Source organism: Cryptomeria japonica, chromosome 6 (genome assembly GCF_030272615.1).
Source record: "Cryptomeria japonica chromosome 6, Sugi_1.0, whole genome shotgun sequence".
Taxonomy (NCBI): Eukaryota; Viridiplantae; Streptophyta; class Pinopsida; order Cupressales; family Cupressaceae; genus Cryptomeria; species Cryptomeria japonica.
In genome coordinates this window covers 264,365,346-264,387,544 of record NC_081410.1, presented here as the reverse complement: position 1 = coordinate 264,387,544, position 22,199 = coordinate 264,365,346, and the positions used below count along the sequence as shown (strand labels likewise).

General features: G+C 32.0%; 1 protein-coding gene across 1 annotated transcript in view; it reads right to left on the bottom strand.

Moving 5' to 3' along the window:
* The window catches only part of LOC131062582 (uncharacterized), a 36,287-nt gene extending 14,714 nt beyond the window's left edge, over positions 1-21,573 (bottom strand). Inside the window, exon 1 of the mRNA XM_057996275.1 lies at positions 21,437-21,573. Coding sequence (XP_057852258.1) covers positions 21,437-21,573 — 137 coding nt within the window. The remainder of the gene's footprint in view (positions 1-21,436) is intronic.
* Between the last annotated feature and the right edge of the window lie 626 nt (positions 21,574-22,199).

Sequence of the window (22,199 nt, the reverse complement as noted above, 5' to 3'; positions counted from 1 at the left end):
TAAAAGAGTAGATAAACATTTAAATAAAATGCAGTTTATCTCTTTACTCATCTTTATGGTGAAAACTAGCTTAGTATGATTTCTAAATATGCAGTGTTGATTAAATATATATTTACAAATCATTTATTTATTTGAGCATATTCTTTATGATAAAAAGGTGCTAGTAGTAAATCTACAATAGAAAATAAATATTTAGCAGAATGTAAAATCAACAAGATAAAGTTCATATTTAAATATAGTGATTTATTCATTATCTACACTAACTTATATTGCTGGTTAGTCTTTAAAAAAAATAAAAAAAGTCATTACTGTTATATATATAAACTATTTTGGTAATTTTTCTGTGAGACCTTCTTTAAGAAAATATAAATATTTTACTTGTAAATTAAATGTTGTTGTATTATAGTCTATTTTGGGAAACACATTTGCACAGTAAATGTATGTTGATATAAATATATCTATAGAATACATGTTTATAAAATAATAATACTACTAGCATGCCAATCTATAAAATACACTGGATATCAATGAATGTGTTTTGTTGTTCATCCATATATATATATAAACATGTAAATATAAGCTACTGTAAAATTTATTGAATTTGTTCTAAAACTGTGAATCTCATTTGTATATATATATATACATACATATATATATATATATACATACATAAATATATATATATATAAATATACATTACATATCAATTTAACAAACTGTTTATTTTGTTTTAAACAAAAAAAATAAAATACTATTAACCTAGCAACAAAGAAATGTTGATGTGCATTGGGAAGGGCGAGTTGTAGATCGAGGCACACACAACAGGGCCGCGACACACTTGTGTGGACTGTGACTGCACTGTGTGGTCCGTGACACACACAGTGTAGGCTACAACACACATTGTGTGGGTCGTGGCACACACAATGTGGGCCACGACACACATAGTGTGGGTCATGACACACACAGTGGTGCCACCCATGACCACCACTTTGCTTCCCTCTTCCGCCCTTCCTCTTATCTACCCTGCCCTCTTCCTAAGATCGATCTGCAACCTACCGCTGCCTCCTTCCCCCTTGGCTGCCATTCTTTGGCCTCCACCATTCCTCTACCATGGCCGAAAACCTTGCAGCATAAGAGACATAAAATAAAATAAGAGGTTTTCAAACAAAAGATAGAAATAGATCTAAAATGAATTTCTCATGGAAACCCTAACTCGATTTAGGGTTAGGGTTAGATAAAGAATATAAGAAATTTAAAAGAAAGAAAAGTGGGGATAGATAGATTATTGTTAAATTAAATGGGGAAAACCTAAATAGGGTTAACCCACATATGTTTATTTAAAGAAGTATTATATTGAAGGGGTTTGAAATTAAAATAAGTTTTGGGGGGAAAATTTCTCCATTATTAATAGAGATTTTATTATTGTATGGGGGGTAATTTATAAGAATTAATTGATTTTATAAAAAAATTATGGGGTTTTATTTTCTTGGTTAGACTATTTTATTCTCTCTCTCTCTCTCTCTCTCTCTCTCTCTCTCTCTCTCTCTCTCTATATATATATATATATATATATATATATATGTTTAATATTTTTATTAACATCTATCTTTGGGGATATTAAATTTTAATGGTCAATTAAACCCCTAAGGGGGTAATTTAATTATACACGATTAATTTACATTTATAAGAGTTGATTTAATTTTAATGTTTAATCTATTGGAAGATTTAATTTTCTTAGTCAACTAAATATAGTTATTTAAGGACAGTGGAGGTGTTTTCAATTAATTGCCTGTTTAATTATTATTATAAATAATTGTATTAATGTTAACTCAATGAATTTTGAAGTTATTTAAATATTGCGAGATATTATTATTAACTCTTAATATTATTGGGGGATTTAATTGGGCAAATTAATTAATTAATTAAGTTGCGGTGACTTTAAAGGGGTAAATGAATCAATTTAAGTAATGGTAATTATTGTAATTGTTAAGTAAGTTAAAATCTAAATTGTTTTTTAGATCGCTTAGGAGATTGAGATAAGACTTAAGTCTCCTAATTAGATTAAATAAATTATCGCTCACTTTAGAAATCCATTCTTAATGTCAATTAAGATCTCTTTTAAGTGAAACTTAATAAGTTGTCACACCTAGTTAAACGTAGGTCATCAAGTAATTAAGTGTTTAATTTATTTTTTGTTGTTGCATTTTTGCCCAAAAGTTTGGGCATGACAGGTAGCTAATCATCCATGTGGCTGCATGGAAGCTACAACCCCTACCCAACATATTATGTTTCTCCTGTAGCTCCTCCTTCCACTTTCTCTGATCCTAGGCATGAAGGCTTGAGACCCTCTTCTATTTTGGAGGCAACTTATCTTCTTGTTGGGACCCGATTTCCTTTCCAAGAAGGGAAATTCTCTGTAGGACAGAAGCATAACATATCACACTCCATCCAAAGGTGTCAGGGTGATAACGACATGGTTCAAGCAGTTTTTCTTCTATCAATTTTCAGTTGAAGATATTGATTCACAGGTGGCATCACATGGATATAGAAATATCTCTATAATAGAATTGCATATGGCCTTTTAGGCCTAATTGTCAAAAATGAATCTGCTATTGACATGTGTCTTCTGTTCGAAAGCTTGTTGCTCCCTTTCTTCTATAAAAAGAGAAATCAAGGCCAAAAGAGGGGTTCAAATTTTTGGGGAATCTCTTGTAGGTTCAACTTTCTTGTTCCTTTGGTTTTTCCTTGTTTGTTTCCAGTAGTGAGTTTAGGTTAAGTAAGCAAGCTGTAAAGTCTTTTACAGAGAAAAATAAAGAAATGTTTTGGCATCAAGCTTTGTACAGGTTCTTGAAGGATTTATATGTAAATTTCATCCTATGATAGAAATAGTATTTTTATTCAAACAAAAATAGAATTATGACTCTTTTCTCTCCATTGCATGATTCTATCAATTTTTGAATGAAATCAACTAAGGGTTTATTTTATTTAGTGCATTGTTGTGATGTATGTAGCTTTCTATTTATTCTTTGGCCCAAGGGGCCAATTAAACTACTTGAATATAGTTGCAAAATGATAGGGCTTTTGTAGGGATTTTTAGATAAGTAGTTCGGGTTGGGATTGCAAATGAGATATACTGTAAGGCTGTATTATCTTAGATCTTATACTATTAGATGAAACTATGTCACATTTTCAAGTTTATGTTTCATATCTTCAGTTTCCCAATGGAGTAAGGCACTAATCATTGCTTGTAATCGGTTTTATTAATCAGCCTTGTTTCAGTTTTACTGATGAATCACTACAATATTTTAAATATGAGAACATCATTGCTAAAAGTTTTCATGTATTTTTTGAGTTGTCTCGCCTCTCTCATGCTCCAGTTTAAGGTCAAGGATCACTAAAGGATTTTCCTTCCTTGAACATTCTCCCTTTTTGTCGAGCCCTTTAATGAGATAATATGCTTTTCTTTTAGTGAATTCTTGAGTGTGTTGCAAAGATCAGGAGGTTCACTAAAGGGATTACTCTCCTGGGTTTTGCAAAGCGCGAAGTGAAGAAGGATTTTGTATCCTTGTCATAGTTGGTCCAAGCCTGAAGGATATTGATAGTTGAAAGTGGATTTCTATATGTATTCAAAGGAATGAACTTGGTCTCTGCCCTATGGCAGTGTAAACCCATTTTTGGGCACCAACAGGATCCATAACATGGTTCCCAGAAGTTGCTTGCCTGGTCCCTCTAACCTTTAAAAAACTAGCAGCATTTATAAAGATGAGTCACTTCATAGCTCCTAGAGGGGTCAACAATTCTCTACGACTGTAAACCCTTCCAGCCCTAAAAATAGCCCTTTGTATGGAAGCATCTTTTCTAGGCCCAAGGCCAGCTACAAATTGCAGAGGAGAAAACATCCATTCATGTGATGCTGCTAGGTTTATGTCAACACCAACTTGGTTGGTTATTGTAACCATTACCTGTTCCACAAATTCACACTTGTCATCTGGACTAAGGAAATGTTCCAGTGAATGAATCTTCAATGATAATATCTCTTTGCTAGGACCACATAATGTTGCAACCATGGCCAATGGATTCAGAAGATACCGACGAAGAGCCACAACATGCCTCACAATCCCTACTATAGATGTTCTTCTCCCAGAAGGATTGATTGATCTATTTTTGATATTTAAAAATTATCATCTATCCATCAAGAGATCCTTACTAAATTGTTAAAAGATGCCCATGTGCCTACTAACATTCATCCTACCCAATTCCAAGCACCAGTATGCCATCTATCATCCTCTTATCAACTAGCCTTAAATCAAAATGATATTCTACTGAGTGATCCAACCCATAAATTTTTCACCACACATTGAATTCATCATCATAAAACATAAGGTGAAACGAGTCCTAATGGATATTGGTTCTATCATGCAGAATCATTTTGAGTTCGAGGCTTGAAATATGAATAATTTATTTCATTTTATTTGTTAGTTGCGTATTTTGTTATGGGTTAATAGAAATCTGGGTATTGTATAGAACTTTAAAAGAAAGTAGAATCTAATCAAACACTATATTTCATTTGATGTTATCAAGAATTTTGAGTAGTTTTCTTCATGATGTGTACCTTGTATAGTTTATCTTAATATTGTCTTTCTTGTATCATGTAGCAGTTTTGGAATAATTATCATAACTTTCATTTGAACTGTTGGATCTTTCTATAAATTGGAGGATAAGTCTATAACAATGATATCAAGAGACTGACCAGGGTGATTGGCTTCATTACTAGGTAATGGATTCCTTTTTCATGTTTGTCTTCCTCAAAGTATGGTTGGTGTCTATTAAGTTGTTGTCTTGTAAGGGTGTTTTGAAGGTTGAGAGGAGACTTTTGATGGGTATTAGTCCCATTGTTTTTGATGTGTATTAGTCCCATTGTTGTCAAGTATGCCTGATTGGAATTGAATGTTTCCAAGGTTTATGTGCATTAGAGGGTAAATGATTCTTGAGATTGTCACTTCAATTAAATAATTACTAAAAAATTTGAATTGCTTACTTGTAAATGAATGCTTTAAATAAAAGGTTACTTTATTATAAGTATGATTTTGTAATGTCCCCTAATAAAATGCCTTAAAATATCCCAGTTATGGATCTTAGTTCTTAGTGTAGGGGTTAAGAGAAAATACCTTAGCCTCTACTCTAGTAAAAAACCTACAAAAATAAACTCAGAAGGTGCTACAAATTTCATTAAGGAATGGTCATATAAATGACTATATACATAATTAACTACATATAACATAAAGAGGGATCCTTGTTATAATATCAAAGATAGAATCATAAGTTATGTTAGTGAGTTGTGATATGGGATTTGGTGGGGTGTCTTGATTGACCATTTCCTCTTATCCAATATAACCATGTAGGGTGCCTTACACAACAGTTTCCCCTACCCAATAATGTCATGTAGAGTTCCCTATAGCAGTTCTCCCTACCCAATGATCATGTAGGGTACCCTATAACAGTTATCCCAACCCATTTATTAGGTAGGGTTCCCTTCAACAGTTCTCCCCACTTAATTATCCTGTAGAGTGCCTTGTAGCAGTTCTCCCTACCCATTTATCAGGTAGGGTTCCCTTCAACAGTTCTCCCCACTTAATGATCCTGTAGGGTGCCCTTTAGCAGTTCTTCCTACCCATATTATCATGTAGGCTACCCTTTAGTAGTTCTCCCTACTCCACATGAATTGATTTAGTTTATTCAGATTATCAATATTTGAATCATAACCAACATTCAAATTTATTATCAGTTGTTTGAATTATTATCAGTTATTGAAGTTATTGTCAATACTCAGATTATTACCAGTTATTTACTTTGTTACCAGTGCTTAAAATATCATCAGTTATCTAATCTATTACCAACAATTAGAATGGTTATTAAATTCCAGTTTATCCATCAACACTTACAATTTTAGAGAATTAGTAATTTTTAGATTATTTCTAGTTTTATCTTCAAGTGACATTGGCCACTGAATATCACTGATCATTCTAATATATATGTATATATAAAGGTTATTATCATTATTGTAAAACTTATTATTGTAGAAGTATTGGACCAAGAATATATATAGATTAATATGGGGGTTGCAGTATATGCAAACAAAAATACATACTAGAAAAAGGGTGGAAGCTTGGATGTGATTATCGTGTGCATAGACCAGATTACAATCGCCTATAGTTTCCTCTATGTTCTATATTAATATTACTATCAAATTCTCTTCATGTATTCCTTTTGGAAAGAGACACACCTTTTCACCATTAGCACCCTTTGAAAGAGTGCACCTCTTCATTCTTTCTGCCCTTTGAAAGGGACACAACCTTTCACAATCAGATTTGCACTTCTTATTTAAATAGGATCTACACCTCTCATTCCCCAATTATCCCCCTTTCAAATGAGGTTATCTTCTCCCTTTTATATCTCATGTTTGAGGGAGTCACACCTTTTCATTTTATGTCTTTTGATCATTCATTAACTTAATATTAAATTTTTGTTATATTTAATTTACATTTTAATTCAAATGTAATTTTTTTAATCTTTTATATTTTAATTTTATTATTATTATTATTATATATTATTGAATCCTATTTCAAAGTGGGGACATTACAGATTTCTTAATTGAGATTACTCTTAAAACACCTGATTAAATTATCTTCAAACAATAGTAGACCAGTACCTTCACCCCTGACATAATGTTGTAGTTAGTCTTACTGAATTTAACTTTGCTCTGAAAGACCAATAAGACATAATGAATCTTGACATCCAATCCTTCAAACTGATCATCAAACTTAAACTTAACCCAAACTATAATAACATATGATAGCACATTGAAACAATCTAAATGAATAGATTTATCACAGGGAACTAATCAAACAATCAAAAAGATAAACACCATCAGAGATTAAAAAACACTTGATCTTTGTATTCAAATAAACATAAGATAATCAACTGATTACATATAGCACAATGTCTTTTCACCAGTTTGGCATTTCCAGAAAATAAACCCCAAGAGTATTGTATATAGTTGCATCTCTAAATCTATCTCTCATTTCATCAAAATATACTCTATATATACAAATGAGGATTCAATTTCAAAATGAAAGGGAATACCCCTTCATTCAGAATTACACTAACTAATATCTTAACTAAAAAAACCAACTAACTGACCCTAACACAAATACCAACATAACAAACATATTACATAAGACTTTAAAAGACAACAAATTGAAACATTCGAAACAAGAGCTAATTGCCAAGCACTTAGCCAAAGTTCTTAATATGCTCCAAATACTTTTATGACTTTTAGGTATCTACATCATAAATCATGTCCCTAACCATGATCTCCAATGTGACAAACTGCTCCATCTGTGCAGTGGTTTCCTTTAACTCTATTCCATCTATTCGGGCAACCCTGTGGATACTCTGGCATTCAACAATCCATTTATCCTTATTCTTAATTTCACCTTTATGGCCAACTAACATAGGAATACCATGTTGGATTACATATTTACACTCATCATATTTGTTTTGTAATTATGCATCAAATTTATCATGCTTTGCAAGTAGCCTCTCAATTTTCTCAATCTCTTTGGCATCTGCTCCCTCCAAATTCATCTCATGCAGCTTGACCCCCAGTCTATTTTTTATCTTGTTATGTGATATTGCATTATCCACATTTTTCTAAAACACAGCCCAAAAGTCTTCCAAGTGACCCTGCAACTTTTCAAATCTTTTATTCAATAAGAAAGAAGCAGTATCAATTCTTACACTTTGCATATGTTTGAGAATTCTTTGATTTTCCTATTGCAATTCCTCACATTTCTTCTTTCATTTTGAATTTTTAGGAGAAAGAAACATGGGTTCAGACTGTCCACTTCTTCTGATGGCCTTCTCATACATAGTTTTGTACTGATTCCTTTCCCTTACCACTCTAACCATTTGTCATGCCCAAACTTTTGGGCAAAACACGACCAACAATTTTTTTTCTTATAACACTAAATTACATGTAACCATTGCTTAATTGAGTTGATACATCTTAACAAGTTGTTCCAAGTGAATTCTTAAATGATATTGAATACTATCATAACAAATACGATAACTCCTATTATCAAGCGGATTGAATAAATTCTATAAGAGTAATAATAAATTCACACAAAAGTCCCTTTCATTACAGTTGTGCATATTAATACTTAATTAGATCCGTTTCTACTAAATAGACATTAATAAAATTTATTTGGTTGGATATCAATCATTTACTAAATATCGAGTTTTCCTCCATCCTGTTACTACATCCTTCCTTAATAGCTTACTTAATTAGGGCTTCTATTAATTTTGCGAATATGAAATGCACTAGCAAGTTTCGTCTTAACTATGTGTGAGCTAACTCTAACCACTAACTCAATTAAGCGGAAATAACTTAAATAGAATTAAATTGCGGTTTTACTAAATGACTTAATTATTATCTCATTGATCTTAACTAATAAATTCATTTAGTCCCTTAATTTGACGTAGATAAAATTAATCTCCAATAACCAATAATTGATTTTAGGAACTAATTAAGTTAGTCCTAGAACTTAGTTTATAATGTGTAATTTTTATTTTTTTCAATAATTAAAAGGAATTTAAGTTAAATCGATGAAAGGGGGTCAATTAAATTCAAATGAATATTTTCCTATAAAGTTTAATCTTAATCAAAACCTATATTTAGTGGACTAAAAGAAACTATTTCCCCATAGCCAAAATAACTTACCCAACTTTATTAATAAGTTTATAAAAGACTAAACTTCCTAAGTAATTTAAAATTTAAACATTTTTTTTTTTTTATAATAGCTCCATATGTTTATTAAAACATATATAAGTTATAATTGCTTAATAAAATATTTAATCTACATTATATCCTAACCAATCATAGTTATAAACTCTATATATATTCTTATATATATAAAGATATATTTATAAATATAACTAAATATGCCTTTATATTATTATAAAATAACCTTGCAAAACCCTAAACTAGCAATATATATATTACAAAATACTCTACAATTTATAATCTATTTTTTTTTTCTCTTATTCCACCCTAACCCTACCTGGGCTAGGGTTTTACTTATCTCATTGAATGCAGTGCGGAGGTCTCCATGTGGGAGTAGCAGCGACCGAGCACAAGGGAGGGGTGGATGTCGTGCGCTGTCGCCGCTATGTGTTCACATAGTGGTGACTGCGGGGCCGTCCACTGTGGTCAGTGGCTGTGGGGTTGTCCACTGTGTGACCACACAGTGGCAGCTGCGGGACCGTCCACTGTGTGTCCACATAGTGGAAGCCGCGGGCGCCACTGTGTGTACACACAGTGGTTAGCCCTTCGGCTCCTTCCCCGAAACCCCCCGTCTATGCCCATTTTTGTTTTATTATATATATATATATATATATAGTTTTTAAATATTCCTTTTATAATATATTATTTTTGTATATATATATAGGTTTATATATATATTTTGCATCTACAAAATCTCCTTATTATTTTTTTTTTTTAAAGAATAACTATATATATATATATATATATATATATATATATATATGATAGGTGCATCTGAATCCCAGACCAACTCTACCATACCAAAATAGATTTATTACAATGTATATATTTATATTTTTTTTTTAAAAGAAAATAGATAAACCATTTAATTCTAGATGTTAATTTCTACAAACAAGTAAAATGTCAGAATTAAATTAATTTATACAACACTATTTTTAGACTAGAAAATATTGAAATAAAACTTAGAGATGATCATACTATTTTTTTTTATTTGTCCCCTTCAATTAATTATCTGACAGAATTAGATAAATTTGTACAACAACTATATAATAAGGTATTATTTAAAATAGATTGACCATTTAACTTTAGATTTGATATTCTGTAACCAAGTAATTTATAAAATTCAATAAATTAATCAACATCTATATAAATGACAGAATTCAATAATTTTAAAATCAATTAAATGTTTTATTAATTAATTTTAACCTTAGAGATAGATATAATATTATTGATTTTATTTTCTGCAAATAATTTAAACAACAGACTTAAACAAACTAAATTTAACATTTCCATGTATAGATCAAATGTTTTATTACCAACCTACTATATGCATGCAAATCTAACTCCCATTTCCTTTCTAATAATTTTTTTTATATGCGCAACAAAAATAAACAATTTACTTTCTTTTCAAAATATTCAATACACAGCAAATGTTTCATTTTTTTTTTTCAGAACCATAAAAACTTAAAACCAAAAATTACGTATTCCTTTTCTGCAATATAGCATAATACAATATTTCTTTTCTTTAAAGTACATTTAAAATATGATATAATCTTCAATGCAAATGGATCTCTCATTTCTATTAAATGAGGATCTTAAAATAATTGATACATTTCTTTTCGAAAAATAGATACAACATAATTTCCTATTACATTGGTGCAACTTACAAACATAAATTTTCCATTCCCAAATCTTTTCTGTAAAAAAAGTAAAACCAACAACCTCTTCTTGACCTCTTTTCTTTCTTCTAGCAACCTGCAAATAAAACATAGGCTATGACCATGGAGTGCTCACCTCCCAGCCTAGGCTAACTAGTAGCCACCCTCGAGCTCGAAGAACCAAGCCCTAGACAGGTAACACACATGCAAACACAAAAGACAAGGGAAAGCACAATCTCAAACACAATCCCAACCCAGGCTACATTGCACCACACATTTGTGATGTCTTTTCAAGGGTGGTAGTGGACCAAGTACCTTGAGGAGACTGCAAGTATGGTAAAACATATAGCCACCTCATGGCAAACCAAAACATATAGCCACCTCATGGCAAATCAAATACCTCAAGTATAACAACCCCACATTCCTTATGCCCCCCCAAGGCATTCATGCCTTATTTCCCTCCTTATGACCCCCAATGCATAAACAAGCCATGCAACAAGGGTCACATAAAATCCCTTGTGATCACTCTCATAACGAGAGCCTCTCACTCGAGGGCTATCACTTCTACCACCCCCCAAGACCATCCTTTCTCCGAAGAGTAGGAAGTCTTGATTACTCCCAAAAACACTTACATTGCATAAGCACCAAACACCAAATAAATTTCCAAGAGATACATGCAAGAAAACTAGTCTTTTACACAAACATTTCTTTCAAAACAACATGCAATAAGAAGATGTTACAAGAAAGGTAGAACCAACCTTAAACTGCCCAAAGGTATGCTAGTTTTGTTGAGGATGAGCAGCCCAACTCCACAAGTCTTTTCTTTCTACCCTTAGCCAAATTCTATATCCCAAATCTATATTTTTTTTTTCAAAATTCTTTTGTCCAAAAATGGAGAGTGGGTGATTACCCCCAAAATCTCTCATTCTTGCTTAAGAAGACCCTAGTGAGAGTTCTCATAAGTTTCTAAAAATTGAAAAGGAAGGTAAGGTAAAACGGGAAAGGGAACTCTCATTTGAAAAGGAAGGTTCACAACTTAGTTCAATCCTTCTAATTTCAATTTTCGCACAACTTAGAAAAGCCACTTTTTAGGGTGTCTAAATGGTCACATGAGAGTTGAAGCATGCCTAAAATTACTCCTAACCCTTAGGTATAACTTATGGGCTTTAGGAAACCCTAATAAACTACCCCTAGGAGTCCATTTAACCCTTTTTAAACCCCTTTGAAGTTAATTTTTAGGTCAAACCTAAGCTGACTACCCCAAAGATTCTCTACCTAAGGCAATCATGGAATCTCATTAAATTTAATTGAAAAAGCTATAGTTAAACAACTCCCTCCAAGAGACAAATTTAAAAACTCAAACATAAATCAACACGTGTCAAGTGCCACAAAGAAAATACTTTTACAAAATCATACATGAAATCTTGTCTCTTGCTGGATTTAAATAAATCAAATAAATAACATTTAACACACATGCATCATTTACTATTGCAAATAAAATACGACACAAATAGGGTGTTGTCTCTCCAAATAGACAAACCTTGGTTTTACGAACATACATAGGTCTAGGTTTGGTTCTCCATAATATTTCCATTGTCACATGGATATCCTTTCCTGTGCCACTCAAATACACATTAGTAATTTCCAATAAACTCGTATAATATTAAACACATGAATTAGAATACACATCAAACCCTTCGAATACAATTTACATTTGCACAATTCCATATATCTCATATCCAAATAAATCCTCATAAGCAATTATCATAATTATCATAATTTTGATCCACACATAACACATACATCCTAATTCTATCATCATAGTAAAGTCTTGCAAATCCAATAATGACATACATCATCTCCAATTTATCCTATTCTAGAATCATATTAAGTTCTATATCATAAAGCATATAAATGAAGCATCAGCATACATTAATGTTATCCAAATCCTGGAATCTTATAAGTTCTAAATCCATAATGCATAAAAATGTACACCTCAAGGTGAGATGATTCTGTAACCTGGTTAAATTGCTTTTCTCACCAATCTATCTATCTAACATTGCCCATCCTATTAAATTATAGCATTTATTAGTAGGGTCAAACCTGGTCAACTAAGTTAATCAAAGCTTGGTTTGGGGAAGGCCTTACATCCTCCTCCCCTAGAGTTTTATTTACTCCTAGAAGTCACATGAGTAGAATTATGAATTAGGGACATAACATTTCCCACAATTTCAATGGGTTACTCAAAATCTTATCTTGCCTACTAGAAGTATGAAATACCAAAACCAACTTATTATTGTAATTAACTTACTATCTTCACAAGTTTAAATTCTTAGTATTAATATTACATTTCCCTTCGGTCTTAGGTAGGTGTTTTACAATGTTCTATCTTTCAACAATTTACACTAATGCGCCATCCAAATCATATCAATAACACACATCAACTCCCACAATCAAGGTTACACATATTGAATTCCTAGGAGTCCTACTTTATTTAGGATTTGTTTTAAAACATGTTTGTGCTACTGCAATTCCCATCCATGCATGTTACTTAAGGAAATTGACGTCATACTTAACCAAAATGAATATACTTATCCTACATCAAGGCACCTCATTAGGGTGTTAATATAATATTTGCTAAACCATCCTAGGTGCATAATTTCTTCCAACTTTCTTAGGTAACAAGGCATAATCAAATTTAGGTTCTTCAAATCCGCCCCTATATAGGGTAGTTTTCTATCACTAGGGATTAAAATGTTTTTATTTCTAGGCACCAAGGTTTAAGTTTTATAGGGTACATTATTCCCAATTCCCAAACATTAAGGTACATAACAATCCCATTCTAAGGGAGTGATGGAATTTATTATTACTTATTAGACATCATCCACGCAATGATCTCCATTCACATGTGAAATTTGCCCATCGACAATTATTACTTTTGCAATTCATTTGGTCTAGATCACACTATTGTTATAAATTTTTCCTTTTTCAAGTTACTCTCAATTACTCTATTTAGGAGGATCTTCCTTCCTTTATCTTGATTTGATAAAAATATATCCTTTGTTAATCTTTTGTGCCTAATTTCACTCCTTGCGGTATTCTCCCTTGACACACTATCAATGGTTCAACGAACATGATAGATATTACACAAATCACATCACTAGGGCTAGTTATATCAACCATCAAAATGATCACTTGACACTTACAAAAATACAAGTTACTTCTACCAAGTCCAATAAAAGAAGAAGAATGCCGGCAATTGAAAGATATTAAAACTAGAAACGTGGCAAGTGCCATAGCTCAAATAAAAAGAAACATAAATTTAGTGGTCCTTTCATCATAAAAATAAAAATAAATAAATAAACAGAAAGTACTAGCCCCCAGGTCACGAAGTGCTATTCAAGAAAATAAAATAAAAATAATGTCGAATCAAACTCGAAACAAGATGACCATTCTAGTGATGCTATAGGGAGTAACCGCAACACATCACTCAAGATCACATGTCCTGAGTGTGTTAGGAAGTGATTATTAGACTTTTGAGATTATACACAAGAGATTGCAATCGTTTAATAGCTCATGTTCCATTTTAAACTTCACGTGCTTACTATTTCCAGCAACACTTTCCAATATAATCCGCTATCTATTTAGGGTTATTAACATCCTTAATTATATCTAACAGGTGATTGCACTAACTCTACCATTCTCCGTCCATTCTTCTTGGACTTCCATTACTTATCTTAATATGCTAAACCTTGATTCAATGTTACGTGGTAACTCAAGCATCGACACTTTCATGTCTTACATACACGGTTGATAGTTTGGTACAAAATTGACACTTGTTTACTTAGAACCACTTAGGATTTTTATAATGTAATCATATAATTTTATTTTTAATTTTTATTTTTAAACTAGGGACATCATTTGTTTTCTTAGCACCTTATGCTAGCTTCTTATATTTTCACCTCTAACATTCACTTGCCTTCATTAGGTAGGAGCTTGTTGCCAAATTACTAACACTTATGGTTAAGAGCCATTCGGGCTGGAATTATTGTCAAGTAAGGTCAATAATGGTTGACAACAATTTCTACCCACACATTTCATGACATAACTCAAACAACTCGGAGCGTGGACTTATCCTTTCCTACTTCACTTATGCAATTATGAAATCAAGGGGGTGTGCACTCGAAAGGTGACCAACACCCATCCTTTTTAATTAAAATTTAGTTAGTTATCTCATTCCATATTACTTATTTATATTTACTTACTAGCCAAATTTCGGCATATCACAACCTTCGATCTCTCCAATCTAAATAAACCATCTTACCATCCTAATATCCAGTTACCCAATTACGGTATAACATAAAGATGCTCATTACTTACCAATGTCTCAAGATTCCCATAATTTCCAAGTTCTCCCTTAGCTAACCACATAATTTGGCTCCTTATCAATGTTCTTTTAAAATATTTTATATTGCCAACTAATTCTCATTAAATCTTCGGTATTATATTACTGTTATACTATCTTTCCATAAGCCATTTCCATCCGCATGTTGCTTCATCCATACTTGATGTTTTCGTATACTTTCACACTTGAGTGCCATATTTTGTAAAGCTTCTTCGATTGTGCCTAGTAGTTAAATTGTGATACATATTGTCTTGTACCTAGCGACTAACCATGATTGGGTTGCACTTTTCTCCTTAGTTTCTGAACAAATATTAGTTACTCATTCCCAGATTATAAGATCCTAATAATTTTATACTCCTTGCACTTCAATGGAGATTCTTTGTTTTTGTACAATTCCCAAATTAGCTCCACTCTCTCTACCACTATTTACTTTCTCCAAGATTATCTTCCCATAAAGGGACTAGTTGAGGTTTTACTTGCTTGTTTCCCCAATTACATAACCAAGGATGAACTTAGGGTTTATTGTAATTACGTGTTTTAACCCAAGAAGTTCATGCCTCCTTTCTCCTTATTTAACTCACCTATAGAATCACTAGGGTTTTCTGATCAAGGGGGATTGCCATTCATCAGTTTAGTTTCTATCTTTAGGTTTATCCAACTCTAGCTTCAATGCATTGCTACAAGAATTGTCTAACAAATGCTCTTTATAAGAAATCTAGCATAACCACCTTCTTAAGATACCTAGTCATTAGGATAGGTTAATGCTTCTATCTGAGATTTGCAAGAGTCCCTTTTAACTCTTCCTCATTTATGTCTCCAATGGCGGCCTTGATCTTTTAACCATCATAATTTCACATAGCTTAAAAAACTTAACTTGAACTATCTCGATCTTATTTATTGCCTTTATCTTATGTCTAATTGTCTTGCTTGACTTGTCATGTCAAGATCATATCTCGATGGATGGCATTTCTTTAGTTACCATTAGAGGTATTTTATTGTAGAATTAACTCCTCATACTTGATTTGATTAGGGCAATTATTGTGTTTAGGTTCCAAGTGAATGGTAACCCCATAAGTACTAAAGAGCTAAATTCCATGATTAAACACCGAAAATATTTCTTATAAATTAATAATTGAAAATTTCATGCCCTTTAAGGTTTTATTTGAGTCATAAATATTCTGACTAATAAGTTTCAAATTCAGGGCTTTTAGTGACCTTTGGAACCCCTTGAATTGATATTTGTTGATATGTTGATTTAAAAGAATTTTCACTTATGTTCCACTTTATTATATCACAAGTTTCCACCTAGATGTTATACTTCAAGCCATAGTTTGTTTTCAACTAAGTTATGAATGTAGCCCATGTTCACTAGTGTATGAACCTAGGGCTCTGATACCAAAATGTCATGCCCAAACTTTTGGGCAAAACACGACCAACAAATTTTTTTTTATAACACTAAATTACGTGTAACCATTGCTTAATTGAGTTGATACATCTTAACAAGTTGTTCCAAGTGAATTCTTAAATGATATTGAATACTATCATAACAAATACGATAACTCCTATTATCAAGCAGATCGAATAAATTCTATAGGAGTAATAATAAATTCACTCAAACGTCCTTTTCATTACAGTTGTGCATATTAATACTTAATTAGATTAGTTTCTACTAAATAGACATTAATAAAATTTATTTGGTTGGATATCAATCATTTACTAAATATCGAGTTTTCCTCCATCCTGTTACTACATCCTTCCTTAATAGCTTACTTAATTAGGGCTTCTATTAATTTTGTGAATATGAAATGCACTAGTAAGTTTCGTCTTAACTATGTGTGAGCTAACTCTAACCACTAACTCAATTAAGCAGAAATAACTTAAATAGAATTAAATTGCAGTTTTACTAAATGACTTAATTATTATCTCATCGATCTTAACTAATAAATTCATTTAGTCCCTTAATTTGACGTAGATAAAATTAATCTCCAATAACCAATAATTGATTTTAGGAACTAATTAAGTTAGTCCTAGAACTTAGTTTATAATGTGTAATTTTTATTTTTTTCAATAACTAAAAGGAATTTAAGTTAAATCGACGAAAGGGGGTCAGTTAAATTCAGATGAATATTTTCCTATAAAGTTTAATCTTAATCAAAACCTATATTTAGTGGACTAAAAGAAAATATTTCCCCATAGCCAAAATAACTTACCCAACTTTATTAATAAGTTTATAAAAGATTAAACTTCCTAAGTAATTTAAAATTTAAACATTTTTTTTTTATAATAGCTCCATATGTTTATTAAAACATATATAAGTTATAATCGCTTAATAAAATATTTAATCTAAATTATATCCTAACCAATCATAGTTATAAACTCTCTATATATTCTTATATATATAAAGATATATTTATAAATATAACTAAATATGCCTTTATATTATTATAAAATAACCTTGCAAAACCCTAAACTAGCAATATATATATTATAAAATACTCTACAATTTATAATCTATTTTTTTTCTCTTATTCCACCCTAACCCTACTCGGGCTAAGGTTTTACTTATCTCGTTGAATGCAGGGCGGAGGTCTCCATGTGGGAGTAGCGGCGGCCGAGCACAAGGGAGGGGTGGATGTCGTGCGCCGCCGCCACTGTGTGTTCACACAGTGGCGACTGCGGGGCCATCCAGTATGTGACCACACAGTGGCGGCCGCGGGGTCATCCATTGTATGAGCAGAGAGTGGCGGCCGCGTGGCCGTCCATTGTGTGTCCACACAGTGGAAGCCGCGGGCGCCACTGTGTGTACACACAATGGTTAGCCCTTCAACTCCTTCCCTGAAACCCCCTCATCTATGCCCATTTTCGTTTTATTATATATATTTTTTTGTTTTTAAATATTCCTTTTATAATATAATATTTTGTATATATATATATAGGTTTATATATATATTTTGTATATATATAGGTTTAAATATATATTTTGTATATATATATATATATATATATATTTGATAGGTGCATCTAAATCCCAGACTAACTCTGCCATACCAAAATAGATTTATTACAATGTATATATTTATATATATATATATTTTTTAAAAATAGATAGACTATTTAATTCTAGATGTTAATTTCTGCAAACAAGTAAAATGTCAAAATTAAATTAATTTATACAACACTATTTTTAGACTAGAAAATATTGAAATAAAACTTAGAGATGATCATACTATTTTTTTTTTATTTGTCCTCTTCAATTAATTATCTGACAGAATTAAATAAATTTGTACAACAACTATATAATAAGGTATTATTTAAAATAGATTCACCATTTAACTTTAGATTTGATATTCTGTAACCAAGTAATTTATAGAATTCAATAAATTAATCAGCATCTATATAAATGACAAAATTCAATAATTTTAATAGCAATTAAATGTTTTATTAATTAATTTTAACCTTAGAGATAGATATAATATTTTTGATTTTATTTTCTGCAAATAATTTAAATAACAGACTTAAACAAACTAAATTTAACCTTTCCATGTATAGATCAAATGTTTTATTACCAACCTACTATATGCATGCAAATCTAATTCCCATTTCCTTTCTAATAATTTGTTTTATATGCGTAACGGAAATAAACAATTTACTTTCTTTTCAAAATATTCAATACATAGCAAATGTTATTATTATTTTTTTCTTTCTGAACCATAAAAAATTAAAATCAGAAATCACTTATTCCTTTTCTGCAGTATAGCATAATACAATATTTCATTTCTTTAAAGTACATTTAAAATACGATATAATCTTCAAGGCAAATGGATCTCTCATTTCTATTAAATGAGGATCTTAAAAATATTTGATACATTTCTTTTCGAAAAATAGATACAACATAATTTCCTATTACATTGCTGCAACTTAAAAACATAAATTTTCCATTCCCAAATCTTTTCTATAAAAAAAATAAAACCAGCAACCTCTTCTTGACCTCTTTTCTTTCTTCCAACAACCTGCAAATAAAACATAGGCTATGACCATGGAGTGCTCACCTCCCAGCCTAGGCTAACTAGTAGCCACCCCCCGAGCTTGGAGAACCAAGCCCTAGATAGGTAACACACATGCAAACACAAAAGAAAAGGGAAAACACAATCTCAAACACAATCCCAACCTAGGCTACACTGCACCCCACATTCCTTAGGCCCCCCCAAGGCACTCATGCCTTATTTCCCTCCTTATGACCCCCAATGCATAAACAAGCCATGTAGCAAGGGTCACATAAAATCCCGTGTGATCACTCTCATAATGAGAGCCTCTCACTCAAGGGCTATCACTTCTACCACCCCCCAAGACCATCCTCTCTCCCAAGAGTAGAGTTCTTGATTACTCCCAAAACACTTACATTGCATAAGCACCAAACACCAAATAAATTTCCAAGAGATACTTGCAAGAAAACTAGTCTTTTACACAAACATTTCTTTCAAAACAACATGCAATAAGAAGATGTTACAAGAAAGGTAGAACCAACCTTAAACTACCCAAAAGTATGCTAGTTTTGTTGAGGATGAGCAGCCCAACTCCACAAGTCTTTTCTTTCTACCCTTAGCCAAATTCTATATCCCAAATCTATCTTTTTTTTTTTCAAAATTCTTTTGTCTCCAAAAATGGAGAGTGGGTGATTACCCCCAAAATCTCTCATTCTTGCTTAAGAAGACCCTAGTGAGAGTTCTCACAAGTTTCTAAAAATTGAAAAGGAACGTAAGGTAAAATGGGAAAGAGAACTCTCATTCGAAAAGGAAGGTTCACAACTTAGTTCAAACCTTCTAATTTCAATTTTCGCACAACTTAGAAAAGCCACTTTTTAGGGTGTCTAAATGGTCACATGAGAGTTGAAGCATGCCTAAAATTACTCCTAACCCTTAGGTATACCTTATGGGCTTTAGGAAACCCTAATAAACTACCCCTAGGAGTCCATTTAACCCTTTTTAAACCCCTCTGAAGTTAATTTTCGGGTCAAACCTAAGTTGACTACCCCAAAGATTCTCTACCTAAGGCAATCATGGAATCTCATTAAATTTAATTGAAAAAGCTATAGTTAAACAACTCCCTCCAAGAGACAAATTTGAAAACTCAAACATAAATCAACACATGTGTCAAGTGCCACAAAGAAAATACTTTTACAAAATCATACATGAAATCTTGTCTCTTGTTGGATTTAAATAAATCAAATAAATAACATTTAACACACATGCATCATTTACTATTATGAATAAAATACAACACAAATGGGGTGTTGTCTCTCCAAATAGACAAACCCTGGTTTTACGAACATACATAGGTCTAGGTTTGGTTCTCCATAATATTTCCATGGTCACATGGTTATCCTTTCCTATGCCACTCAAATACACATTAGTAATTTCCAATAACCTCGAATAATATTAAACACATGAATTAGAATACACATCAAACACTTCACATATAATTTTCATTTGCACAATTCCATATATCTCATATCCAAATAAATCCTCATAAGCAATTATCATAATTCTCATAATTTTGATCCACACATAACACATACATCCTAATTCTATCATCATAGTAAAGTCCTGCAAATCCAATAATGACATACATCATCTCCAATTTATCCTATTCTAGAATCATATAGAGTTCTATATCATAAAGCATATAAATGAAGCATCAACATACATCAATGTTATCCAAATCCTGGAATCTTATAAGTTCTAAATCCATAATGCATAAAAATGTACAACTCAAGGTGAGATGATTCCGTAACCTAGTTCAATTGCTTTTCTCACCAATCTATCTATCTAACATAGCCCATCCTATTGAATCTTAGCATTTATTAGTAGGGTCAAACCTGGTCAACTAAGTTAATCAAAGCTTGGTTTGGGGAAGACCTTACACCATTCATGTCTTGTTGAATTTGAAAATATGTACTCCTATATTTGTTGAGACAATAGGATCAATTTATCCCATCTTTAATTTCATCATGTGTCCAAAAGCCCTATCCACATCAATGATTGTTGGTCTCTTGTTGGGTGGATACAATGCCCATAACATTAGTTCTTCCGCATCTAGATCAAACCTTGACCCAATAAAAATGCCATTAACTCCTTGAATATCTAATTTGAATTCCTTATTATCAGAGTGTAATAAAATATCAAAAATAAAAGAGGAACTCAGGTCCCATCCTAGAAAAAGAATTACTTTGACCTCTATCAGTAATTGTCTCCCTCTCTGTGGAGTCATTTTCACCAATTCTGCTTCTATATTCTCTTCTAGTTTCTTCAATAATTCTGCCTCATTTTAAGGTGCCACATTTGGGATAGACTCCCTCAACCTTTTGTCTTTGAAATTATAAAGAAAAGACTTAAATTCTTTGGATTTAACAAATACATCATCTTCCACAAAAGCATCATGTCCATCCAATCTTGCATCTTTATAAATTTCATTTTAGTTACAATTTGGTCATCTTCATTGAATTCTTCTTTCACATCTTTTGCCTATGACCTAGAAATGGCTTCAGTGTCTTCTGGTTCATTTTCTGACATTTCTTCTTCTGAGTCCATCTCCATTAACCTCTTTCTTTTCTCCTCCAATTGTTTGTTTAGGTTATCAATCACTTCTTGAGCCTCTGCATCTTCCATGTTCCTAAATATATCTCCCACTTCTAGACTCACATGCAAATAATCACCTAGATTTTAACTTTTCTTGCAGTAGTGGATATATCCTTCCAGGTCATAATTCTTTCCTACAAAATGTTTGAATAAATTAAATTATTCTATTAATTTCTTATCAATTACATCATAGGATTTTAAAACAATTGTGAAATTTCCAAAGCTGAGAGTACCCGACAAGAAAGCCTTCTTACGCGGATCCCCAAAGTTTTTAGTATTTGAGACACTCAATTGCCTGAAAATCTCCAAGTATGCTATTTGGTCAGGAACACATTTTGGCAACATATAGGGAGTTCCTTCAAAGCCATATATCCTAAAACATGTGAAGTCCTTATGGATATACCAATCTCCCCAGTTACGATTCACTATCTTTCTTTCATCAAAATATTTAGGTCTTAAAAATCTTTTAATCTCATCTGAGATTGATCCATCACAAGGAAATCCATACATCCGATAAATTGGCTTTATTATCCATTCCTCAAATTTGATATAATTTGATCTTGTGTAACGAGAATCCCAAATAAAAGTCCATAATTGAATAGGTTTCTCCTCCCCTTGCCTATTTTTGACGTTAAGCCTCAATTCCTCAGGCCACA